General features: G+C 39.6%; 1 protein-coding gene across 1 annotated transcript in view; it reads left to right on the forward strand.

Annotated features, from left to right (window-relative positions):
* The window catches only part of SIK2 (salt inducible kinase 2), a 39779-nt gene that overhangs the window by 1567 nt on the left and 10772 nt on the right, over positions 1-27440 (forward strand). The window contains exons 2-8 of the mRNA XM_034069602.1: positions 7693-7809; positions 9251-9314; positions 13021-13182; positions 21538-21662; positions 23058-23181; positions 25158-25378; positions 25970-26122. Of these exons, the coding sequence (XP_033925493.1) occupies positions 7693-7809; positions 9251-9314; positions 13021-13182; positions 21538-21662; positions 23058-23181; positions 25158-25378; positions 25970-26122 (966 nt within the window). The remainder of the gene's footprint in view (positions 1-7692; positions 7810-9250; positions 9315-13020; positions 13183-21537; positions 21663-23057; positions 23182-25157; positions 25379-25969; positions 26123-27440) is intronic.

Below are 27440 nucleotides of genomic sequence, written 5' to 3' on the forward strand. Positions count from 1 at the left end.
AACTGTTAATTATTGTTAACTCCTTCCTTGCTATTACTGAATAGCCAAGTGAAGGCCTTGCAATACTAGTGTTCTCTTTCCAAGTTTGATGCCATATACCAAACTAATAAATGCTTCACTTGAAGTCAGTAAGTTGTTGTCTACTTTTTAGTTCTCATTTCTGTGGCAGACTTTGTGATGGGGATGAAAACTTTGTCATTTTAGGAAGTGTATTTCTTTCGTATTGTTCAAAATAACAAAGGCTACAGAAAACAGAGCATAGCAACTCCCAACTCTGGGAAGATTTTTCCATCAGTGTTCTAAGGAATTGTATTAGAATGCACCAGAATTCAGCAGTCTTGAAGTTTTTTAACCAGCTTGCTTATTCTGAGGAACTCTATGCCCAGTTTGACCCTTTTTATCTACTGCATGATTTTTACAGCAAATTTGCCTGTATTGAAGGTTTATGTCAAAGTCCTTTGTTTTTCAGTACAGCTACACTGATCCAAGAACATTTATCTGGAACTTAGTTGCTGAGTTGGTTGCTGAAAGTTCTTAGATGGCCTCTGAGGAAGGGGAAACCTATTATGATTACTTCTAGTAATGGCAGGGGAAATTAATTCTAACCAAATGCTACTTTGAATTAGCACTTCAAGTTTGGACCACTTCATTTCGTGTTAGTTCCGTATACATCTAACACAGAAATCCTGCTTATTAATGTTTGTCTCTCAAGCTTGTTCTAAAGTGTTGCTTAAATCTCTTGAGTTGCTAATTTCTCACATTCATCTGTGCCTTTCCTAAACTTGCAGCCAAAGAATATCGAGCTTACTAGCTTCTGGGAAGGCTGTGCTTGTGTCCCATCATGTCTCTACTGCAGAAAGATCTGTGCTGTGTTGCTGTTGAGACTTGCTCAGAAAGCTCTTTTGAAAAGGACTTTCCTTGTCTGAGTTTCTCGTGAATCTCCATATTTAAACCCTTTAAATTCAGAACCTGTTTGTTGTTTGGCTTTTTTAGCATCAGTACATTTGCTTGTGTAGCTGACTAGCCAGTAACTCTCAAAAAGAGATGGGCTCTGGAAAGGTCAGCACTTAGGGATTATGTGCAGAATCAATTCTTTTTAAGGAAAACCTGCATGTCAGAGTATAGAGTTTTAACCTGAACTGAAAATAGTAAACATAGTTCCATAAAATGTTAGCAAAGTGTAGCTGAAAATGAAAAGAAAGTAGGCATGAAGCAGAAGATGCGCATAAGACAGGGTAGTAGATGGTTATGCAAACTCGGAAGTAATAACTTGAATCCTGTATTAATGCAATACTAAAATTGCATGACTTAATAGTCAAACAAAAAGAAGGAAAATGGGGAGTTGGTTGCCATTTGTAGTAATAGAGGTAGTGCATGTCACTAATGACAGTCCATAAAGAGTGCCCCAGATGGCTGAATGTGGTCTCTACTTTGCTGCTTGTTTGTGTTTGTTGCCATTCAGATTAATGGCACATGCTTTCCTGCCCTGCCTATCTATGCTGTTGTCGAGAAATCCTGTGATCTCAGGGCAACTTTTGTTAATGAGGCAAGCACAAATAAGCAACATTTTTCCTCAGAAGGAGGCTAAAAGAGAGAAGTATTTGCAAGTATAAAGTTCAAGAAGATGGGTACACATGAGCAGTGTACAGGAGCAAAAAGCTCTCGCCATAGATGAAGGTACTACTTGGAAAAAAGAGAAAAGGATGAAGAAAAGCCTTTGTGAATAGGCTGTGAGAGAGTCATGTTCCCCACCCCCAAAACTCTGCAACTAATATCCCCTAAGGATTAGTCATCTACAGAAGAACACTATCCATTGCTCCTCAGATGAAAATGAAACCTTTCTGACTAGTATGGCCTTATGGTTCACAGCTAAGCTTTTAAACCACCTGGTATATTACAGGTGGTTTGCACTTCTCTTTGAAAATTACCAGCTCCTGGTACAAGATGTGACACTAGTTTAGATGTGAATGTGTGCTTAGGGCTGTGTAAAAAGATACAAGCAGAGACAGCTGCTCCCTTTGCTATATAGCATGAAGTTTGGGTTAGTGGAGTAATTCAGTAGGAAAATTACATTACTGCCAAAAAACCACATATATATATACATATATATATATACACACATATATATGTATGTGGTGCTGATTTAACTGTTTCCAGCTCTCTAGATCTCTTGGCAATGGGGAGAGGAGGAACATACATCTGGAGGTAGAGAGTGTTTGCTCACAGGTTGAGCATAATGTGCTTCACCCTAAAGGAGGTTAATGCTTTTATAAATCTGTGATAGCCAACCACTTTGCTGTTGCATTTTGGAATAGCTCCAGATTGCAGGAAGTTGTGTTTATTAATTTTAATGCAGTTTATCTACTATTACGATGCATTGGGTTAACAAGTCAAATACGAATGTCTGTAACCTGCATGAAACCTTAAAGCTTGCACTGACATGTACAAACCTCTCTTTTAAGTTGACTTTTTAGGCCAGTTCCCTAGGCCTTTAGTAAAAGAGGGAAGGAAATGTGTGCTGTTCTTAATATTTTAAAATTAAAAGCAATCATGAAAGTTGCAGTGATAGGTTGGAATACAAATTTAAGGCCCAAAAACTAGTGATAGGGGAAGGAACAGGATCTCCTCTTTTATTTGAAGTATGTGCTTATACTATACATTGATGTTTGGTTGGGATCTTCCAGTTTGTTGTCTTTTATTATCCTTAGGAGAAGTGTTAACTATTAAAAAGGCCGAAACTCAAGTCAGAAAACCTGTATAATTTTCCTCAATTTGGTATGTGCCAAATTAGAGTTAGTTTGCATGTGCTGTGGCAATGCTTGACCATGCTAGGGAAATAAGAATTCATTTGTGTATGCAGTCTGCCTCTCTGCACTGTCTTCGAAGGATCAAAGTGATGTTCCAACATCCATGCAAGATGCTAATAGTTGTTAGCAAGCTCTATTTTCAAGGACAAAACACTTTTCAGACAGGAAACTCTTCCCAATCTTGAAGCAGTTTCTCCACCTCTAAGAATTACTTCCCTTTTTCCTGTCATCATGACACAGCTGAGATCATGGACAAAAGTGAGCTGTTGCTGTTGAATGCACTGTTCCTTCACATCATTATGAAGAAGTTGCTGGATTTTAAGTATTTCCAAGTGGGTTTTCTCTGTATCTTCTGCGGCCCTGGCGAGTTGCATGAATGATGAAGATTCAGAATAAACTGAGATATCTAATCTGCATTTGACTGTAGAAGCAGTGGGAGCCAGCTGCTACTATGCTGTTTCTCCTACAGAAGCCTGCCACCGTATGCATGTATATAATATGCGCATTAAGAGTTGTACAAGGACTGCAAATAGGAAATTCTTTTCCTTCAAGTAGGCACACGCTTTTGCTCTGTTAAAAAACAACTGCTTAATAGTATCAAATAATTCCCCATTGTGAGACAAAATATGGTTTGATGTAATGTGGTGGGGTTTCTTTAATTGAAAACCTATTAAAAATAGAAATATAGCTTGTTCTTCATTAATTTATCTCTTCCTCTTGCATCTCAAATAGGATAATTAGTGGAGAGCTGTGCGTAGAATTATATCAGATATCTGAGAGACTGATGTGGTTACACTGCACACTTTGACTGTATTAGTGATAGCTGTTAACTGAATGGTCCAACTAAAGAAGTCTTTTTTCTTGAACAGAGTACAGATGTAGCAGCCCAAAAGGCATCTCAACATGATGACAGAGGTAGCGAGTAGCCTGCTGAGACAGTGGCTCCTTTTGTAGTGTTCCAAACCAATTTGTTTCCCAATGTTTGCAGTCACATGTAACATAATTTTTCCAGCTCCATAGTTGCCTGCAGGAATTCAGTGTTAATTGACTTAATAAAGAACATTTTATCTCTGTCATTCGTGTCTGGTGATATCTTCATAAAAACATTTGTGTAAGCATCCAAGTCCTTGATACACTACTGTACCTCAATGTCCAGAGTATGAACAGGTCTTGTCAGACTCCAAAACTGTAACTGCATAATACTTCAGTCACTGGTACATGTTAGTGTTACCACTTTGTCAGTGTTTGTATAGACAATAAAGTATATTACTGTGTGCTTCTGTGGAGTGCTAACCATCTGTGGCTTGTTCTACATCTATAATCACTTTTTCCTTGTGGTATGGGGAGGTAGGGAAATGTTCCACAACTTTTCTGGACTTACTCTGCTGCAAGAAACACGTGACCTGAAGAATTGTTTTCTTGCTCCTACATTTTCAGGAGAAGGATTTGGCTTCAGTCTTGCAACAGCCTTTGGGAATTGTTGTGTTTCTAAATACAAGAGAGATAGGATAGGGAACTTCTGGAAAGGGAAGAAAGTAGGGAATGTTGGAACATGAAGCACTGTTCTTGGCCAGGAAGTGGAGTGAAGGTTATAGGAGGATTTGCTTTCCAAATTTATGACCCTTTTATATTATTCTTTTTTTAAATGCTTCTTTTCTGTGTCTATCTCTGGAGGAAGTTGGCAACACAGACACTTGTAGGTAGGCTTGGAAGTGGTAACCGGCTGCACATTGGAACTTTCAGTAAAAGGAATACTCAAAACTTAAGAGCAAACTGGGGAAGTGCCAAACTATACTGGAAAAAACCACCAAGAGTCAGTGTACTTGTAAAGGCAGATTTTTCACTAGGAAAAAGTAGCTGTACAGTTGCAGAACTCTCCCCTTCCCCAGTAGGAGGTGAGGAGTACAGAAGTAGGAAGTACAAATACTAGCACTAATCAATGTGATGATAGTGTGATGGACAGATGAACAGAGGTTCAGAGCAAGCTGCTGTGGTGTGGGGCTTTTTCCCCAAAATTGCCCAAACCTCCCTTATTTAATGCTTTGCTGCAGTTTCACTTGTTTTGTTTTTCCTCTTCTAGTCTTGACTTAACCTCTTTTCCTTGAAATCATGTATAGCTTTGCTTTTACTGCACACATTTCCTGTATGAAAGATTAGTGAACAGGAGAAAGTTACTGTATTTTTTTTGCTTGTATTTGGAGAGCTTCTTTCTATAACACCTTACTATGGGGAAAAAAATGCATGCATCTGTAAGATGAAATTCAATGAACCAGAGCCAGGGAAGGAGGCGGCTTTAAAAGTTGAAAGTGAGGCAGGGTTTAGGTAATGCTGATGTAGAGTGTGGATTATGGGAAGTAAGAAGGAAGAAGCCACTGTAAATACCTCAAGTTACTGAGAAGCTGATGCTGTGACAATTACTGTTTTAATTAGGTTGCCATTAAACTTGAAATACAAAATACAACCTGATTTTTTGCACTACTCTACATAGATGAAGGAGGCATTTAGACTTTCCTAAAGACCTGATCTACCCAAGATTGGAGATACCTTGTTGCTTGACTGCAAGTTATACTGCTGTTTTGTGATAAGAATGCGAGATTGCTACAGATTAATCTTCTAACTGATTTGTAAATAAGAGATAGTGAGCTCCATTCTTAAATCTGGAGGTCACCCTAATAACGGGTGTAAACTGGATTAGATGTGGAGAATGAAGGTGAAACCAGCTTGTGGGTCTGTTGGCTCCAGAGAGACAGTATCAAATAGAGGAAGAGGAGAAATGTGACACATGGGTTGTTTTTAGTAAATGTTTTCCTGCTGTATAAGAAGTTTGGCTTTAGTGGTTTGTTTTGATTACTTTGACGTTTTGTAACTTCCTAGTGAAATGATTTCTTCTTAGGCTACCAAACAGTGCCTGCAAAACCAGCATAAACAGTAACCAGAAGTCATTTCATTAGGTGTGATTTTAAATTAGGCCAGGGAGGATTAAAGGTATGGGTTTTGTGTGGTGGTTTTTCTTAAGCTGCATGAATGATTGTTTGCATCCTCTGCTGCCACATGTCATATAATCAGACCAAATAAGGAAGCAGCTTGCTGTTCTGCCTTTGTAAGTGAGCAAAAGGGGACCTGCTGAGAGAATGAGCAATTGCTGTAGAGAGCAGTCAAAGGGAGTGCAGATCTGGCAAGACCAAGTGGGAAGTCCAGTCCTGTGCATATTATGGTTCTTTTTCCTGCCCTTATTCCTTGCATGTGTGAACCCAGGCCTTTATTATAAAGTTTTATACATATGCCAAGTGTAAGACAGCAAATTAATACTGTAATTGGAAAGAAGGAGAATAGGTTGAGGAGGGGGACAAATAGGAGCAGAAACGTGTTTCATTTGCATGGTTTAGAGTGTCTTCATAGCCAAAAGTCAGAAACTTACAAAGGGAGACCTGTGATCTAGGACCCTGCAATCTTGAGCTTCACTGTTTCTGAATGCTTCTCAGTGCACAGTGTAATGTGAAAGAGGGCAGAGTAGATGCATTATGAAGACAGCTGAAAATAAAAGCAAAAGACAACAGGGGAAAGCATCTTCTGAAAAGATCAGGTATCAGGATCCCCTAAGTTGCTGTATGTTATCTAGGATATGGAATGGTGCAGAAAGCTGGGGAGGAGAGGAGGGCTGTGTGCAGTGGCTGAATGCCATTTTAGGTGCCACTTCTTCAAGTATCCACTGTAACATGTTTTAAGGATTAAGGCTATGGAGTTAACTCGTGATTGATGGTGAAAATGTTATGGGATATGACTCTTTTTTTTCTTGTCTTATTTTTCTGGTGTTTGGGGAAGATGGTGACTTTTGAAGAGGTTATCAAGCAAAAGGGTACTGAAATGAAGTCAATAAATAGTTAATTCTGAATTCAGGTGGGTCCATAATCAGCCTTACTGCAGATAATGGATTCACCTCCTGTGGATTTTTGTCTCCTGCATAGCAGCTGTCTCCCATAGTTCAATAGTTTGTGAAATGCAGTTATAATTGGAAGCATTTGTGTGACTTATATATTGTTTGCTTCTGCTTCAGCTTTAATAATGTGATATTCAGGATGAATAAACACCATTTATATATCGAATACTCCTTAGTGTTGTTATCCTTTGCGTGGTTTTTATGCAGCTATATTTTTCTAAGTGTTGCACATTGAAATTGTTAGTCTCCAAAGCATGTGTAATTACTTGTAATTCATTTTGCAGGTATTGGCTAAAAACAAGGTCAGTAGGATCAAGATGTGTTTTCTAAACTAATTGAGATCTGTTTACAAGGTTGAACTGACAAACATCTGTACATTTTTTTCCCTGAACAGATGAGCTGCAGATGTCCTCTGTAGTAGCATATTAATTAGTTAAAAGGAGCATCTAACAGTTGAAACTACATAGATCTACCATACTTTACTTGTGTTGAGCCAACAGGGTTATTTTAAGTATCATTTAGCATTTTGGGGATTCAAATTCGCTACCTTGATTCCAGAAATAGATACCATTAAGCTTTTTAAGATGATCTTTGTCTTTATAACACTGCTTCATGAAGGGTCCTCGATTGTTCCCACCTGCCACCAATAAGAGCATTCTGCACCCGGGCTCATTGGAGCACTGGCCTTCATCACAGGTCTTGTGTATTCCATTTCATATAAAACCCTCTTTCTGACACGCTGATGTAGGTGATAGTCCTGAAGCCACTTAATGGGACTACTGACGTGTTTAATGTGGTCCTGCTGTAGTTTTAAGTGGGCAGTGTGTATTTTTGAGCTAGAAGAAACCTTCCAGTTATCTGGGGTTGCATTATTCCCTTTACAATGAGGGCAAACTAATGAGGAATACATTGGAGAGTTTTAATCTGACTTCTGCGATTTGTCTGCAGGTGGCAATAAAAATCATTGACAAATCTCAGCTGGATGCTGTGAATCTGGAGAAGATCTACCGAGAAGTGCAGATAATGAAAATGCTTGATCACCCTCACATAATAAAGCTTTACCAGGTATGGTTAGTGGTGTCTCTTTCTTACTACTCCCCTCTCTCATTTGCTGCTGTATGAAAAGCATGCTCTAGACCAATGACTTCTGGCAGATCACCAGACCATGACGAACTCTAGCTTTTCTGGAATTGATTTGCATTGGGTTAGCATTTAAATTCTTTGAAAGTACATCAGGTTTGGTCTTTTTCATTCTATGGTACCAATTAGGCTGGCCATGTTAGATAGTCCAGTGTACCTGCAATCTGCTTAAAGTATACAGAAGGTTGTTAATTTTATGTTAGTGAAAGAGCTGAGTTAGAAATACCTGGTGATGAAACTTTGCTGTCAGTTAGTAGATAAGGTACTATGTAAACTAGAGCGGGATGGGGATATTCACCATAATGTGTCTACATTGAGTACAAGCTGGGAGGATCCGTATGGATATAGTGGTTTTCTGTAGCCATGTCTTGGCTCAGAGTGCAGATTGAGGAGTACTTTCAGCCTTTTTTTTTCTCATCCAAAGATAAGACATGAGGACACGTAAATCCAGATTCTGCAGACGTACTTGTGATGTAAATGTACGCACTAAGCAACAGCTTCCCAAACACTTTATCTTGAAGCGTGTTTACTAGGAGACAGATAACTAGTTCAACCTGGGATTTGTTTTTGTGGAATCTTGCATTTCACTTCTGTTGTGGATATGGACAATTTGGTATTTTATCCTAAAATGAATTATGTATGTGGTAGAGTTGAATGCATCCCTTTATTACATAAAGGATTGGTAATCAGGCTATAACAATGTGTATTTACATAAGGGAGAAACTTTCACTGGTGATAAAGCAGACAATGAAAACTTTTGAATGTTTTGTGACTTCTTTTTAGTGTGCATAGTTTGTATAGTAAAGTCCTAAAGGACTTACTGTTTGGAAGCAGAGGTTTTTTTCACCTTGGGTGTATATCTTGATGATTCTATTTGTACAATGCTTTCCTGACTAGCTGCTTAAGCAATTAGGTAGATCATTAGGAAGAAAGCTGCAAGGTAACTGATTTGGCTGGCTTTCCACAGCTGATATCATGAAGTATGGGAATTTGAATTGTTGGGCAACCTTTCTCTTCAAGGCCATGAACACTAAGTTGGCCAGTTCCTTACAGGAAAGGCTTTAAACTGAGGATATGATGATTTTGTTACTTGCTTGTGGCTAAGAATCCTATCCACCTCCTCTGTATGCTGGCTTTATGCAATATATAAAGCTTATCTTTGTTCTTAGCATGCAAATGCTCCCCTTGAAATTGTTGAGGTAACTTAAACATCAAAGTGAAAGATCATGCTAACTGATCATGATAACAAGGCAAAGACTTTAATGTCCTTTACCAGAAGAAAACAGTGAAAATATGTACCCAACGGGGTGCTTGCTTGCTTTTTGCTCTTCCCACAAATCCTCTCATGTGATTTCTCTGTCAACAGGTGATGGAGACCAAAAGCATGTTGTACCTTGTGACAGAATTTGCCAAAAATGGAGAAATTTTCGGTAAGCAAGAGTATTTTCATGTTCAACCTTTTAATGTTAACTTCTGAAGTTTGTCAGTTACATTTATCTTGCCCAAGGATCCCTCTTACTTTAGTATGTCACTTTACTTGTCAAGAATAAAGTCACTGTGTCTTATTTCAGGACTAATTACTTAAGGAAAAGCTGCTACAATGTACGCTAGTTAATTGTTATCTGATGTTCCTTTAGCAGAAGACAAAGGCTTGTTAAATAGAACAGTGTAGGGTAAACCCTCAGCTGACAGAATTGCCAGGTTTTCAGCACTGAGTTCTATGAAAAACTATTCCTGCAATGCTCAGCCTGGTAATGAACATTAGCCAAACAATATTCACATTAACAGAAGAATCTGTGCAGTTATGTACTAATTTATCAGACATGATGGTTTAATGTTTTCAGGAAGAACGTGCTGGGCAGGAGAGGATGTCAGGTTAACGTGTATAATAAAAGTTTTAGGTTGTCTGTATGGACTTGCATGGTCCAATTCATATGAATTCTTGTTCTTTTTCTCAAACTTATCACTCCAGCAGGACTTCAGTGTTAAATTTGTGTGAAATTTGGCATTTCTTTTTAGTTTTCTTTAGTTTTCTTTATTTTTAGTATTTCTTTTCTTTATGCTTGATACCCACATACTTGAGACTTCTCACATGCATTTGAGTTCCAGTAACAAAATTGGAGCTGCTGAGAAGTTTCTCTGAAACCGTTAGGCCGAATGAACTTAGAGGGCAATGGAGTAGAGTTCAGCATGTAAAGGGCCCTGGTAATTGGAGCAGAGAAGAGGTGGAGTCTGGCTGATCTTTATTTTTTACACTGGGGGGGTGGGGGGAATGGATTTCATTTAAACAGAACTCAAATGTTCAAAGTCCCTTCTTGTCTCAGTATTTGGTTATGGTGAGGTTCTAATCATAGAAAGATGGCAAAAAACCTACCATAGAAACATGTAGCCAGAGGGTATGACATGAGCTTAAGATTTGTCAAAAGATATCTTATGAAAGCACAGGTAACTTTGCTACCTTTAAGCCTTAGCAAGGTACAAGGGTGTCTTTGCAAGGTACAGGGTGCTTTGCTCTAGGTACCTGCAGTAAAAATGAAGGAATTGTGGCTCTTAGCTTCACAGGTATATATATATATGCATATTCAGTGTCCAGATTCCAGCTGTGTGGCAGAATGTCTAGCAAACTTCAGCTGGCTTAGAGTGGATTCTGTCACCCCGAGGCTGCCATGACACCTGTATCCCAGCCTTTCCTATTTGCAAGCTAATTCATGGGCAAACAGTATCCTTGCACATAGCGTCACGTATTTAGATTGTGGTATGCTCTAGTTCTCCATGAGTAAAAGAGGTGTATTTCAGACTAAACGACCTATTCTGTGAAGACTACTAGATTTGGTGCAATACTTAAGGCCAAAGTGGTTTGGAATCTTTAAATAAGTCCTGACAGACTGGATCCATAAAAGCAAATGACGAACTTGGATTCATTAACTTGTTTGCTGCATTGCTAACAAATTACAGATTAACAGCTTAAAGAGCTGGCTTGCATTCATTGTAATTTAGTTTGTGACTTTAATATCTGACTTCACCTTGATATCATATGATTTGTCAGTCACTTTGTTACTGAATGATATTTAGCTCACAAATATTATGATCTCTTACTGCCAGGCTTTTGTTTATTCTTATGCCTTGCCAAGTTAAACCATCTGAAGTGTATTAAGACTTAGGTGGGTTAGAAGCTCTGAGGAGAGTTTTCAGATCTGCAGGATCCAGAGATCAGGTCTAATGTGCTTTGCTTAAAAATGGTTTTTGAGGGATGCTGAAGTGAGTGTACTGCAACAGAGGTCCCTAGTGTGCCAGTTCGTATCATTCAGGAGCAGCCACCTCTGTGCTTGCAAGGCAGTAGCAGCAGTGCATGAAATCCTTTCAATCCTGCCACAAGTAAAAGTTGTTTCCTTGGTAATGGAGTATAGAACTTTTTCCTAAATGAACCCTCCATAAAGTATCTTTGAAATAAGCCTGTTTTACTGAACATCTTAGGAAGATGGTGTGTTAGTGACTGAACATGAAGATGGTGTGTTAGTGACTGCATTTACTTACTTAAACCCCATGAGTGAAAAAATAATTCAGAATTCCCTTTGATAATCAATATTACACTGTCTGGAGCACGTAATGGTAACGTAGTCTACTGACCCAAGAGGCAGCAGAGAGCTCAGGATGTGTAATAATGCAAGGTCAGTAAAGTGGTTGGTTTTATATGATACAACAAAAATACCTTATTTTCCACGTTTTCCTGAATAACTGGAAAAATCCTTGGGGTGTGTTGGTGGATCTGTGCCCCCTCCTCCTGAACAACACATTTCTTTGTCTGGATCTGTAGTAACAATGAAGCAGAAATGCACAATCAGCAAAGTTTTACTGGAAGCATATTTTCAGATTTAGAGTGTGTTTAAAGTACAGTTTACAGCTCAGGCTTATTGTAAAGAAATCAGACAAGCTTAAATGAAATATTGCAAAGCATCTATAAAGCTCGTAAATGACATTTACTAATAGAACCCCTGCACCCTAACAAAGCCAGGATCACTGAGGTTACATAACTAGTATAGAAAATAGGATTAATCATTTTACTTATGAAGTTTTCAAGGATCCTTATAAACAAACAGAAGTAGGCTCAAAACGTCCCACCTTGTGGAAGCAGCTGGTTTAACCTGTTACCTGAACTCGGACAGAAATGCTTGTGTCCGCTGGTCTGTAAATGATGACTCCTGTACATGGGACTTTCTCTTTATTGATAATTAGGAGGGGCTGGAAGCAGCTGTAGCAGTTTAGTTTTTGCTCACTGTTTAACTTCAGTACTAGTTGTGGTGCAGCAAGTGATTGGAGATTGCTACATGTATATATGCTCAGCCCTTACCTATGGTCACTGGGTACAGCATCTATATTGTTGCACCTTGGCCATTAACTGCATTCCTTGCAGGATGTTGAAGGCAATTCTGAAACCATCCTAACAGTTCATTCTTTGATTTCATGCCTTGTAAGAGAAAGAATAGAATTGGCTATAGAAGCTCTTTCTGTCAAGACTCTCACAGCTGCTGCTTTGCTTGTTTTTGTTCCTGAGGATAAATAAGTCTTCAGTTTCAGAGCTAGCACTTGTTTCAGGGCTAACATTAGTTTTTACATCATTAAATATGAAACCAAAATGTTCTTTCTGCTTGTGATGCAGTGAAGACAAGAGAGAGGTCAGGATGGATACCTTAGAGATACTTGATTTATTTCCAGAGAAAAAATACTTTTACCCACCACACAGCCTCTGTTGAGGCTTTAGAGGGAGAAGCATGGTGTGAAGCTTACATGAACTGACAGCGGCTGAAACTTAAAGAACCTCATGATGGTAAAGCCATTTATTCCAAGCATTCCCTGTTCCACAGGAGTAGCATATATAACATATCTTTCATATAACATTAGTTACATGAAAGTATTTATCGGAATCGTTGGGTAACTATAAAAGAAGGAGCTGAGAATAGGGTTTCATTACACAGCAGTGTTTTGTTATCCCTTTTTCTACTCTTTTAGATGGGAGGGTGAGAGAATAATGGCTTGGAAACTGGGATTGGCTGAGGCAGTTTTTGAGGTTCCTGGTGCTAACAACGTCAGGGTTGTTGCTTCCTGTCTTCACCACTTAAACCTGCTTCATTGCCACAGATTACCTCGCCAGCCATGGCCGTCTAAGCGAGTCTGAGGCCAGGCGCAAGTTCTGGCAGATCCTCTCGGCAGTGGAGTATTGCCATGGGCGGAAGATTGTTCACCGGGACCTGAAGGCTGAAAACCTTTTGCTTGACAACAACATGAACATCAAAATAGCAGGTACTTGGAATGCAGATGATGTTTAATAACATCTGACTTTTGTGAAGGCTGTGCCAGTAATATCTGGATAGCCCAAGATATCCTGCTGTGCTTAAGGTACAGAAAATTGGAGTGGTAACACGTATAATATTTTTGCATTATGGGTATCACAGTATATGTAGCTAAAATAATTCCTAGATTAGCTCTATTATACTTTCAGGAAAAAGGAAATCATTTTTAGAGTGATAGTCATTTGTTGTGGGTGTCATAACATGTCTATAATGCTGCCAGATGTTCAGGTTAAAACAGAGTTAATCAAATAACTTCTTTCGACATTAGAAAAACTCAAAATGGAAGCTTATTGATTTTATTCTTTTTGCATGCATGATTTCATTTTAATTATAAATTTAGACACAGCAGATGTTGCTAGCAATGGAAATCATTTTGGTGGTTGTCAACTCATTACAATTCCATGAATCTTTCCATACTTACTTTAGCCTAGCGCCACTTGGAATGCGAAAGCTAGAGAACAGCTCAATTTGGAGGACTGTTGAACTTCAGTCACCAGTAATATGGGAGCAGGAAAGGAAGGCTAACTACTGTTAGAAGCTAGCTTGTATAGGATTAAGCTTGCTAGTTCTGGGAAAGAAGTGTGAATATAAAGCCAGTCAGGGTCAGAAGTCCCAACCCAAATTGTTCTATGATTTCTGAATTGAAGATCACTGCTGGATTATTTTACCCTTGAACTTCCTCTCTGGTATCTCTGAAAAGGATGAACTGAAAATGCATCTCAATCTCTACTGCTTTTTCTGTGAGTTTAAAGTTGCAGAAAAGCATTAAATGTGCCAGCAGCTCTCCAAAAGATTCACTCTTTTTGTCTATGGATTATGTGAACAGTGTCCTTAATGATTTTAAAGGAAAAGTTAACACCTGTTTAACATCTCTGTCACAGAGATTCACCCCTTTCTCCGCAATACTACAGCAAACATTGGGAAGACTAAGCAATTAATTCTGGGGATTAACTTCACCCTCAGGAAAAACCTTATAAATCCTTACAAATCATCTTACCAGAATGTGAAATCTACAAAGTCTTTTACAATAAGCACTCACCTTTCAGATGAAAAGTATTGTGTATGTCAGTTGCTTTTGTATTGACCTTTGGTCTTGTATGTATATTTAACACACTCATCTCCATTCCTTTACCACCACATTTCTACCTCTAGCATCTTTCTCACGTAGTTTAATAGTTTACAGAAAGGTTAAGTAATGCATAAATCAAAACTGAAGAGAAGGAAAATACAGCTTTGTGATTACCAGAACCATGATTTTCATAGTGTTAGGCTACTGTTTGTTATCAAATCTGAATGTAAGGTAGGGATTTTGGGGGGAGAAGGAAGAGCGTGGAAAACAGAGTCTCTAAAGCTAGAGAGGGAAGCCTATTAATCTGCTCTTTGGCACGTTCTCTGTATTTCATGGCTGTTTAGCATCTCAAGAGTGGGAATTTTACAGCAGCTTCATAAAAGCTGTAAAAATTGTTATTTAATGCTTTATATAAATTAATAGAAGAGCCTTTGCAGTAGCCTCTTTTTCATTTCATTTGATATTAAACTGTTTATGGTTAGCTTTTAATTTTCTCTATACTCTGCTGTAGGCTTTTGTATTAATGTTGAACTGTAAAAATACTAAAAGCTATCATAGATGAAAAGAGGTTTGCAACTGCTGTAGTGGGAAGTGGTGGTGATGTCTCAGAATTCTGAGAACTAATAAGGCATTTAGGTACTTTGTTAAGTATTAATATAGCCACTTCATCAGCACTACCATTTATAGTGTATTTTTACTTTTCTCATTTCTGATAAACTTGCATTTATTTATAGCAGCTAGTGACAGTCATAGCACCTGCGATTTATGACTGATGTACAGCAGTATTTACCAGGACAATGGCTTCAGTAAATACCATGTCTAAGGGCTACAAGTCACATGGATACCCTTACTATGAGTAACTGAACTAAAGATAAGGGAACTTCTGTGCTACTTTTCATCTATGTGTTCTTTCCCCCCCTTCTGAGTTGTCACTCTTCACACCAGTTTCACCACCATATTCTATCTGTTCTAATTTCTCTTCCTCCACATCACTGTTCTGCACCATAGCTTGTCACATTCAGCCTAGCTAGATTTCAGAACTCTTCAGGTCTCAACTGCACTGGAGCAGGGCCGTATTCAGAAGTATTCCTTTCATGGATGTCCTTAGCACTGCAGGGATGCAGGTTCCCTGCCTCCCTGAACACGGCAGTGCAAGCATGACACAAGCTCACAGAAACACTACTTCAAAGGCATCTCAGGAGACTCATTAACTAAAGAAAGGTTAGAGACATGGACTGTTCCATTGCAGGGAATTTCAATGCACAGGTTCTTCAGGGACAAAAAGCATTGATAACTGTTAGTTACTAGATTCCATCAGCTACTCTTTCCTTCTCTTAGGTTTTTTTGTGCTCTACCTCTGTATTACAGGAAGTTAATTACAGGTGGTCTGTATGTAAATGATCACATTAACTGGCAGTGATTTATACAGTCTGATTCTTTCATGTATGTTTGTCAAGCTATCTCAGGCTGATACAATTCCTGTGCCCAACTTTGGTGATAAAGTAGCTGGAGGACAGTTGTGACTGCTAGAAACTTCTGTAGTGATTTGTGCTTGGTCGTTTGTTTCATGTTTCATGTAAAGGAGACAGATTATGAATTCCACAGAACAGTTTATCTGTGATTTTGGAGTTACCTGGTGCGCTGTAAGTCCCTGAGAACAGTCTCTTCCAGTGGTTCAAATTCCTCATGGTTCATTTATCAATCTGTGGAAGAACAAAGGGGAGCCAGGATCACAACTCTGAGTGCTAGAATTACACTCTAATTAGAATTAATGAAGCAATTGAAAAACAACACAGTAACTGAATTATTTTGATAAAAAGCTCTGGAGTGTCAATGTTTGCATTGGGCCCCAGCAGTATGCATGGGGCTGTCCCTTGCTGATCACTCCAAGCATCTATAAAGTTCACATAGATACTCCTGGCCATTCCAGGCTCTTGCTAACTTCCCGTGGACCTCTTGATTCATTCTGGTGCTCCTAAGGTTTTTCTTGAAGCTTTTACTGTTTAAAACCATTTTTTAGTCAAATACAGAATAAAATTAAAAAGAAGTCTTCCTAAAGCTGTCAGCTGATGAGACTACCACCTTTTATGCTTAAACAAAAGGAGGCTGGACTGAAATATCATAGTTTTGTGTTAATACTGTTTTATAAGGAATAGATAGAATTTAAAGGATCTTTCTTTTCAGTCTTAGTAAAAGGACAAGAAAGAGAGGATGCATAAAGATCTTGAGGTGAGAGCTTTGATAGACTGTTACTTTCTAGAAGATACTGGGTAGTTTGGAGCAAAAGCCTCAAACTTAAATTTTAACATGTATAATATAAAAGAAGGTATTAATCAAATTAAGTGTCCATTGAGAAGGTTGCAGGTAAGGAATGCCATGCCAGGCAGTCTCCATCAGGTTTGACATCAGATTTGTTTTTAGCACTAGCAAGGTAAACCTTCTTTGTTCTTCTCAAAGTTATTCCCTGTAGGATAACTGGATTGTTCCTATATCCTTTTGGGTTTTCAGAAGGGATCATATGGACTGAATTTCAGTTATCGGTCACTGTTGTTCTATGCTGTCATCAAATAAAACTCACTCATTGTCTGCACAGTGAAACTTGTGTGCACTTGTAACAAATAAATCCAGCTTTGAATTGAGGATGGAATAGTGAGTTTCTCTATGCTCCCAGCTCCACAAAACTGCCAGATTAAAATGACTTTATAGATGTCTGCAGAAATCATGCCATCTTGATGGTAAAGCTACTGTGTTTGAACCAGATCAGGTAGGAGAGACTGTTATTTTGAAGTAGGTTGTAGTGCTGGTTTGTCTTGCTGGTGGACAGTAAAATATGCATTGACGTCAGAACTGGCTGATCAGCATTCAGTTCATGAAGTGGGTCAGGTTTGTTTCTAACAGACTCGTACCTTTCCTTTATCAGTACCTCTCTCCCAATAATGGTCTTCACTCACATTCCTATTATAACAAAAGATCCATAAGGCTCTATGAAGCCAGGCAGATTGAATTCTGCTGGTAATTTTAGAAGAATGGATTAATTACAGCTCTGAAGCTAATGTCCCTTCTAAAGGATTTTTAGAGGTACATATTAGAGACTACCTCATATTGCTAGATGTACAGCAAAAGTTGTAGCTCTGGCAGGGAGCTTCCATTTCTCAGATTGCAAACGGGTTTGAAATCTTAGTCTGTTTCCATTTTTAACGGGAAAGCAGATTCCATTTAAATGATGTATGCTCAAAAAATTATACCTTCTAAAATCAAGATTATTCTAAAGGGGGTAATGAGATTGAGAAAGAAAATACCACAAATGTTGAGAGCTAATATTTGCAGATTGTACAAACACAGAGTTTATTCAACTGAACACAATGCTGCAAATGGTCGTATCTTTTTAATGTGCAGATTCAGGCAAATGTTAAGATGATCACTGCATTATATAATCTCAGTCTTCTGGTAATGAGTCCAATTTCAGGCCTTTCAGAATTCTGTGGCTGGAGGATGGTTTTTTGAGGGCTGGCACATTTATCCCTTAAGCATCAGTAATGGTCTTAAAATCTGTTTCTCTGGAATGAGAAATCTTAACAGTGTTCTTAGGTTGAAAACAATTACCTGTGATCTGGAGTGATTACGGTAGATCACCAATTGCAAAGTAGAAACAAGGTGAAAGGGGGGAGAGAATGGGAGACTGGTGATTGTTTTGTGCTTAATTGAATCCTGGCCATTCTAACACTCCAAGAAGTGGGACAACTAAACTGACAGTGCGATAATTAAAGATTGAGGAAGCCCAATGGAGCAAGCATCCTGTATCCTATCTAAATCCTGAATTTTTCCTTTGAAATGGTTTTCAGGGGTGTTAACGAATTCTTGAATCTTTTTAAGTGATTTTAATGTGCTTTGAAGTTTAAATTGTAGAAAACGTAATAGAAACAATAGAAGGTAAATGTAGTAATTTATATACCCGAACAAATAATGCTGATCTCCCAGCATAAGTAATTTTGTCCAACAATAGAATATAATTTGTTTTCTAAAGATAAGAGCAGATTGTTGAAATGTGCAACACTGGTTTTAAGTCCTATGTTACATGACAAAGTCCAGTATGAATTAGGAGGTATCTGGCTCTTCCTGTGCTTTATATCATTAATGAATGCTATTTTTTCAGCAGAAGGTCATAACTGAAAGATCCTGGTGTTCCTTACCCATATAAAAGGGAAGAAATTAATGTTGCAGAATTGCAGGTTAAAGACAGAATAAAGGAATTGTTTTCCAAGTTTATAAGATACATCCTCCTAGACAAAGCACACAGACTCATGAGGAATTCCGTACTGATCCACCTAGCAGTGACAGGAAGAGTATACCAGGCTGGCCATTTTCTGCTGTCTGTTCCCCTTGTGCTTGTCCCTCCCCCCCAAACCCCAGCAGCTGATACTGTTGTATTAGTGCTTATGCAGAGTGCATCCTTGGCTGCTGCTTCTACTATCAGTGTATAGGCCTTTCATTCATGGATTTGCCTAATAAAACCCGATCATCTTTGGTGTCACAAGACCATCAGATGCAAGCCAATTGCTGTTCCAGTCAACAGTGTAAGTTCTGTTATTCTATTGCTCAGATAGGGAACAGCCTTGCAGGGATGATGCCATTCAGTTCCAAGATGTCCTTGCTCTTGAGCTACTTTGGGTAACCGTAAATAAAACTACTACACGTTGTGAAATTAAGCCTGTAAAGATAATACTAAAAAACAAAAACCCAAATCCTAATTGTGGCATAAACCTGAACTTTCTCTTACATTCATCAGTCATACCTCAAGACTCTTCTGTTTTTGCTGTTCAGATTTGTTCACATTTCTTTTTGAAGTGGTTTCCATGTGTTCATGCTCACCAAAGCACTAACTTTAGTCTGGATTTCATTTTCTTAGGAATTGACATCCTGTGAATTTCCAAGCAGGTCATGCTTTCCATAGCTGTGGTTCCAAATATATGTACATGGACTTGTGAATCTGATATGAAGATTTATGAGGGTGGCACCTGAGTAGGAGCTGCTGTTAGAGATGTTGATATTTATCTGCAGTACTAAGAGGATGCTGAAAATCTGACAAATTTAAGCTAAGTGAAAGAAGAGATGAGATTTAATGACACCTGCACAGATGGCAAAATGCTTCTAAGAGAAGCAATTGCTTCATGTCTCCTGAAGTATTGTCAGGGTTGCCAAGCCAATTATGTGTAAAGAAAAGCCTTCTCAAAGAGAATAAGAAACCCCCTCACAACAAGAGTCTAGCTGTGATAGGGAAAAGGCAGGTGACATATGGTGATTGGTGGGGAGGGGGTTTGGTAGAAGATGTTGTTATTTCCCCCCTCTGTTACTACAGCTGGAGGAGGATGGAAATGAAAGGATGGCATGAATGTGTTTTCTATGTTGACTTCAAATCTGAGCTCACCTTGGTTGTTTGCACCTCCAGAGTATGGTGACATGCCAGGATGCCATTGTGTCACTGTTCATGCAACTGTTGGGTATTCTGTGTGCTTGCAGAGCATGACACTGTTATGGTTGTCATGTTTCTGACCTTCAGATAGTATTTCTGCCTTTAGAGCCTTCTTACGCATGTGCAAATAGGGTTCCTCTTTATGAATGAACTCAGAAGCTCATTGCTCTGAGATGAGGTATCTGATTTTCTGACTTTGAGCTGATACAGAGACCTTGGGATATGTTGGACATTTAACTTTCTGAGGGTGCCACGTGCACCAGGTATCAGTGTCGCACTGTATTAACGTGCCTCTGAGGTATTCAGTGCTTGATAGTACTAAATCAACAGCCTGATCACTGTTTATCAACACTGTTGACTTCCACGTGATTTGAGTCACACCAGCCTGCAGTACTACTCTGCAGGAGCCTGGTTAGCTACAAGGGTAAAACCATGAGTACCTTAAGAAGAAGCAACTCTCTCCTTGACAACTTCTCCTTTATTGCTTTAGTATTACCAGCAGTTGTTGTCACAGGGAATATACAAGGTGGCCTTCACTGCAAGTGGAATAGAGGTCTAAGCAGTACAAGGTGGTAATGCTGGGAGCAACAGAGAGAAATGCTGGTTTCATTGAATTCCACGAGAAAACACCAGACTTCAACAGAGCAATTATTTTGATTCATGGTATGAACAGGTGTATCCAAATACTGCTCCAAAGGCTTTTATTCAAAGCCTGGTGAATAAGAGCCTTGTCTATACATATTGAGGATGCTCATGGAAAGAGTTTTTTCGGAATGGCTATCTGCAGTGGATGCCTGCAGGAAGAGTAAAGAATGCTGAAGAAAATGATGTATGAACCAAGCAAAGGGAGCTAGAATGATGACAGGATGTAGGAGGAACTGGAGGATATGGGCACCAGGGAGTGTAATAGCCACCTGAAACTCTCTGCATGTTGAAAATAGCTGGTTCCAGTTCAGTCATTAAGCCAGCCTCCTCAACAATAATGTTGTTTGCTGTATTGTTCTGTGGGGGGTGGAAAGGGCAACCTGGGAGAGCAGCAACAGGGGAAGTCAAAGAAAAAGACTATCTGACTTTATGTCTCTATGTAATAGTGGCTGTCATTTTGCTTTTCACTATTGGATTATTGCAAATGGTGACTAACATTGAAGTCCTATGGGACCCATGTCTGGTCCCGCATTAAGCCATAAAAAGAAACATTTAGAAGAACTGCTTAGTTGTGGGATGGTAAATTTCAGTTGCATATTGAAAGGGCTGAGACAATTCCAGTAGCAGAGTTTCCTTCCTAGCAAAGGGCTTTGTTTTCTCATACGTGTTGCTTTTGGCAGAGTTCCTTTCTCCCATCTCCAAGGTTGATGCTTTTGTTGTCAGGATTTGTTGTGTGTTCAAGGCTAGAGAGCACCTAACGAAAACTCAGGAAACCTCTGATTCAGTGCTGAATCTCAGATATCTCATATGTATGTGTAATTGTCAGTTTGTTGCATTTTAGTGATGGCCGTTTATAAACTTGGATTTAGCAAACTTGGATTCCTCAAAACTCCTCCAGGTTGTGAAGTTCTGCAGAGTGTTCTATTAATTGTATAGCTGTCATGAAAACAGCAGTATGGGACATTCAGCATCCCAATAAATGTGTTCAGGGGGAGGATGGGTAAAAGGAGTTGCGATAGAGCCTTTCATGAATGCAAGTTGGCTCTAAGGTCTAGTGCATGTCATTATTCCTTGTCATGTAGCAGGAGTGTGGAATGACTTTCCCTTTAATTTCCCAACAGATTTTGGGTTTGGAAATTTCTATAAGAGTGGTGAGCCTCTGACAACATGGTGTGGAAGTCCACCATACGCAGCCCCAGAAGTCTTTGAAGGACAGCAATACGAGGGACCCCAGCTGGATATCTGGGTATCATTATTCTTTTTCTAACTGGATTCACATAAACTTGTAGGAAACTGGAACAAAGTCATCATTCTTTATATTTCTTAAGCTGCAGACAAGCTGTTCTGCTTCAGCTTTATTCCTTGGGTGTCATAAAATGCCTCTTAACATAGAATGGAAATGAAGTTACCTTTCCGGGTGTCTATTAAATGTACACTGTAGGTATATGTTAGGCCACTAGATGAAAAGCTGTAACTCCTCCAAAAGGTCTCCTGACTGAATGCATGAACTTCACTTTTTTCAGTGCGTTTAGAATCTTCTGTGCTAAGTGGGGATTGAATTTGTAAGCTTGTAAGTTCTTCATGAGGTTAAAAGGATTCTGAGCCACTGAAACACAGGAGACAGAAGAACTGCTTTGCTCTTTGAGCTGGAAACAACCATATTTGTGTCACAAACATTTCTACTGTGGTAACTGCATGGTTTTGAATCAGTGTGTCTTCACGCATACTGCTCTAATAGAAGATGGGATAGAAAGCACAACCCACATTCTTATGACATGGAAAGGGACTTAAATGAGCTGAAGAAGTCCTGTGCACCTTTGTGCATTCTCAAAGCCTGACTTTCATTCCTGATCTGGTTTTGTTTGGGACTGTTTTTTTTTGTTCGGTTGGAGCTGGGGGGGAGGTTGTTGGGTTTTAGTATTCTGGTACTTGCAATGATAGATTCATATCCTAAAGCAACCAGAGACAGTTCAATTTGGCAGTCCCTGCTCTGGCATCAGGTTTGCAGTGATAATATTGCACACAGCATCACAACACAGGCGCTGACATTTTGACCAGAGCCTGTTACACAAACGTGGAAAGTCACCTTTCAGCTGCTAATCAGATTTAAATTAATCTAATTGTATTAACAGTATAAATAAGAACTGTGCTTTTAGGTACATACGATTTCTGAACTCTTAGTAAGTGTACAGCAGACCTCAGCTACACTTGCTGTTTCAAGTAGCACAGGCACTGTTTGAATCCGAAGTGAATCTCTGAATTCTGGTAGATGTTCTTTAAGTATAAAAGATTCTGAACTGTTAACTGCATCTGCCCACCCATGGGAAGCATACATGTGTTTAGCTTCTGTGTATTACAGAGTTTTAAGTGACCACTTGCTTTTTTCCCCTTGAGAAATCCAGTGCTGTGGCTATCTTATGCCACCTGATTGGCATGAGGGTCTGGTGTGGTTATTTCATCCAGTGTGGTGCTGTATTTTGCTGGCATATACTTTAAGACTATTTCCACTTGCAGTGCCAATTAACTTGCATACTTTCAAAAGTTAGGCAGTCGGAGGAGAGCTCTTGCCAAGATCAAGAATCCAACATCAGAAACTTAACTTGTAGTCTGAGAAATGAAAGTCACATTCTCTTTCTTACAGAGCATGGGTGTAGTTCTCTATGTTTTGGTCTGTGGAGCGTTACCTTTTGATGGACCAACACTTCCCATACTGAGGCAACGAGTCCTTGAAGGAAGGTTCAGGATCCCTTACTTTATGTCAGAAGGTAACAACGCTCTTGGTGTGGGAAATCTTGAGTAAATTCTAGACTAATCTCTGTTACGGTACAGCAGAAGGTGGTGCATCTGCATGCTGGATTATGGTATGGCAGACTGTTCCTGTTCGAAAGAAACACAAGCCTAGGTGAGCTGTATGCCTTTGCAGTCAGCCTGCTGGTAGGCAAATCTACACATATGTCCCTGCACAAGGTCTGGAGATTGCAGTGTGGCTGTACCCATGGGCAGAGAGAGAGTTTAAATGGAAGCTGGAGGAAACCTCATCCTACTGTGAACAGAAATACAGGGATGTGGGGGAAAGGCAGATTTGTGTGTAGCAATTAGCTTTTGTCCTGCAATGCTATAGACATTTTAATGTGGAAAGACAATATGCTGAGAGCAGTATCGCTGTAAAACCTCAGTTGTGTGTTGGGTGTTTCCTGGTTCTTTGATAGTGTCTACTAAACAAAAGCAAAAAGTGCACAACCAGTTCATATGCCAGGATCTCCCTGTCATGTGTCTGGCACTATATGTGACAGATATCCCTCCCTCACTTAGTTGCCCCATCTGTTGAGTTTCACTTTCCCTCATGCCTGTTCCAATAAGAATAAGTGGGGGCATTTTTCACAGGGCTTGATTGTGTCCTCAGCTTCCCTATATTAAAGGGTCTCTAAACCAAATTACTTCAGAACAATCTCCCTGAATCAGATCCTCTTTTGATATGCTACTTCTGTGCTTTTCTTCAAAGTGAATTAAAAATACGTTTTTCAGCCCTGTTGTTAAGGGGTTTGTAGTATAAAACATTATGGTCTTCCCTATTTTCTTTCTGGTGGCATGTACTCCTGCACACTACCTTGGAAAACAGCCACTGCTGTGTAGCTATAGTGCATTTGGTTGCTTTTAGCAGTGCCATTATGGAATCATGGCAACCCTTCAGCATCCTAGGCACATTTGTGGGCAGTGCTGAACTGTATTGTGTTTCTGTGGCTTCACTGACATGGGTATGCAAGCTAGATCCATGTATCTTTGTGTGAGTTGCAGTCATTGCTCTGACTGCAGTGTAGATCAGCTGTTTCACAGTCTATTTGCTGTTCCCTTTGCTGATCACATGGTGATGCAGGGAGTAGGGAAGGGTGTGAAAACAGAGAGAGAAACGGGAATAAAGAGCCAGAGATCTCTCTAAACTATTTGTTATAACTACCTGAACGGACTGACTTGTAACTACTGTACTGTAGCCATATCATTGTCAGCTAGAAATGCATGGCAGATTGATAAGCTCCCTTAAAGGAGCTTACATTGACCTCCTATCGCATACAGACTACATGTTCATCTGTTGTGCCCTCATCTTCCAAAAACCAACTGAGATATGAAGAAAAATGCATGGTTTTAGTGCTGCCCAGTATGTGGTAGCAGAAAGCAGCAATGCTTTGGTGTGCTTAGAATTATTTTGGCACCTAAAGCTACTGTTTGTACTATTTGGTCCTAAAATGAAATCAGATAAGCCTCCAGATCCACCAGCTCTTATTCACAGCCACAGGAACATTATTTTTACCTTTGCTTTTGTAACCACTAGGGTAGAATTAAATAAATTCAGATACTAACTCTAGTTTTGCCAATCCCTTGTTTTATAAGCCTGGACAAGTGAGGTCAAACTGCTGGAGAAGGATGCTAAGTAGTCCCCACCACACTTCACAGAGATTATTTGAAGCTTTATTGGTTAGCTCTGTACTTAGAACAGCACAAGCAGCTTCAAAGAGGCATAAGATATTACTGTTACCATCATATGGGAGCTCTGTAGGAGGAATGGCACCAGTATCCATATTGGGCATTTAAAGAAGTTGGGGTTTTGTCCTTCTTAATGTGACTTTTAACCTTGTTTTGAGAGACTGTTTAAGGAGATGTGTTTAGCAGAGAAGTCAGGTAAGGCAGTTTCCTCTTGCCGTGCTGTTATGGTAGCATTTTGGTAATCTTCTTTTTTTCCTAACAGAGTGTGAACATCTGATTAGAAGAATGTTGGTCCTAGACCCATCCAAACGGTTAACTATTGCTCAGATTAAGGAGCATAAGTGGATGCTTATAGAAGTTCCTGCACAAAGACCTATTCTTTATCCACCAGGAGAGGAGAATGAGCCTTCCATTGGGGAGTATAATGAACAGGTCTTACGGCTAATGCACAGCCTTGGAATAGACCAACAGAAAACTGTTGAGGTAAAGTAGACTCAAACAGATACTTGTCCCTAGGTGGAAGGTTTCCTGCTTTGCTTTTATCACTAGAATTTATTACCTAAGTTGCTTACAACATTCTTTATTTCAACAGTTGGTGGTAAGAGGGGGAGGAAAACACAAAACACCAAAACTGGAGCTATATTTTACTTGGTCAGACCCTAGTAAGGGCAAACACTTCAAACATGCTGTGCTGCTGCCCTTCCACCCTACTGCTGTCTGTGCCAGCAGGCTGATCGGAGAGAGGAGAGACATCCTCCAGAAAGCTTCCTAAAAAGTAATCCCTAACAGAGAGGAGGTGTCTGTGTTATGCAAACATTGTGCAATGGGCCCACAGACAACTTCACCTGTGTTACCTTATGCTGGCTTGCACTAAATGAAGCTTGATGCTTTTCTTTGTCTGACATGGCACTCTGGTTTGAGTGCCATTGAGAGCATTTGCTCACCCCACTGCCTCTTAAATAGCCTCTCTTCATCACACACACCCTGGCAATTCTGTCTTCTCCCTGGTCTTGTAGAACATAACAGATAATACATATTTGGCTGTACTCACACTTTTGTACTTCTCTTTTTCAGTCTCTTCAGAACAAGAGTTATAACCACTTTGCTGCTATTTATTACTTGTTAGTGGAAAGACTCAAATCCCATCGGAGTAGCTTCCCTGTGGAACAGAGAGTTGATGCTCGTCAGCGTCGGCCAAGCACAATTGCTGAGCAGACAGTAGCCAAGGTAAGGTCTCACTACTAGCAGAGATGGGCTTAAGGCTGTGCAAGACATCCTTCTTTTTCAAAACAGTGTTTCTACATGGATTCACTTGGAATCCGTGGCTGGTTTCTGGTTTCTAGAGCATGCAGACTAGCAAGTATCATTCTGTAAAGACTCTTTTGGATCTGCCTCCTGTCAGAGCTGTTTGATGACAAATCATCACCAGTTGTTTGGCAGGCATCCTACAGCTGCTGCTGTCTCCTCCCCACCCTGGGGTGCGGCAGGGAGCAGAAAGGAGGTCTGAGGGAACTGGTGAGCTTTTAAATGAGAAAGGGAACTTGGCTGCATTTTTAAGTCCAGAATCAGACCATGGGTTTAGCTTTTCTGGTATCCACTTGGTTTAACCTTAATTCCCAGGTTCATTACTTGTGCTTCTAATTGGAACACTTCCATTTCTGAGAATTGTAAGCCTGTTGCTGGGAAGTCATGGGTTAAAATGTTAGAGAAATACCATTTCTGGAGACTGTACAACACTTGGAGTATCTTCAGTGTGATTGACAAACAAGCTGTTGAATTTACAGAGAGCTATGCTAGCATGGGGGCTAAAAGCATGCAGGCTCTACTTCGTGTTATAAACATAGTAGCTCTAAAGGGACCTGTTGAAAATACAGTTACTTTCTCCCCTGCTGTTCTCTAGATACACTGACTCCCATGAAATGAAGGGTGGCAAAGAATAATAAAAGGCATCCAAAAGAAAATATTAAGAACAACCTATCAGGTTAAGGTGCCAATTCATTGTAATATCTTAACTACCTGATAAAAATAGCATTGTCATGAGAGTCTCAGTGGCTCAAGACTCAGATTTAATCCTAAATGATGTCCCTTCCTCTTAAGGGGTGGCACCACTATTTCCTCCTGTGACCCAGCAATAGTCCAGTTTCATGGGAGACTTTGCAGCATGGCTGCAAAACCTCCGTGTGCATAGAGCCAATGCGAGGACTCATTTATTTTAAGACTTAAGGATGTTACATTTATTTTATCAAGAGCAATTCTGGATGCTCCTTCCATCTGGTACCAGCCCTTGTATTGCAGAAGACTGTCTATTTAGTATCCTCTCTGATTACACTGCCTGATTGAGCACAGGCTCCAGAGCTATTCAGTCTACTTTTCCCCTTCCAAAAGAAAGGTCATACACAGTTTATCATGTCTTACTCCAATAATTCTCAGATTATTTTTTTTCACATGTTCTTTTGTTTCATTAAGAAACACAGAAAAATACAGCTTTTGATTTCTATTAATACATAGCTGGAAACATGAAAGACTTGGCCTAAGATGACTCAGA

The sequence above is a fragment of the Melopsittacus undulatus genome, chromosome 15 (genome assembly GCF_012275295.1).
Source record: "Melopsittacus undulatus isolate bMelUnd1 chromosome 15, bMelUnd1.mat.Z, whole genome shotgun sequence".
NCBI classification, from domain to species: Eukaryota; Metazoa; Chordata; class Aves; order Psittaciformes; family Psittaculidae; genus Melopsittacus; species Melopsittacus undulatus.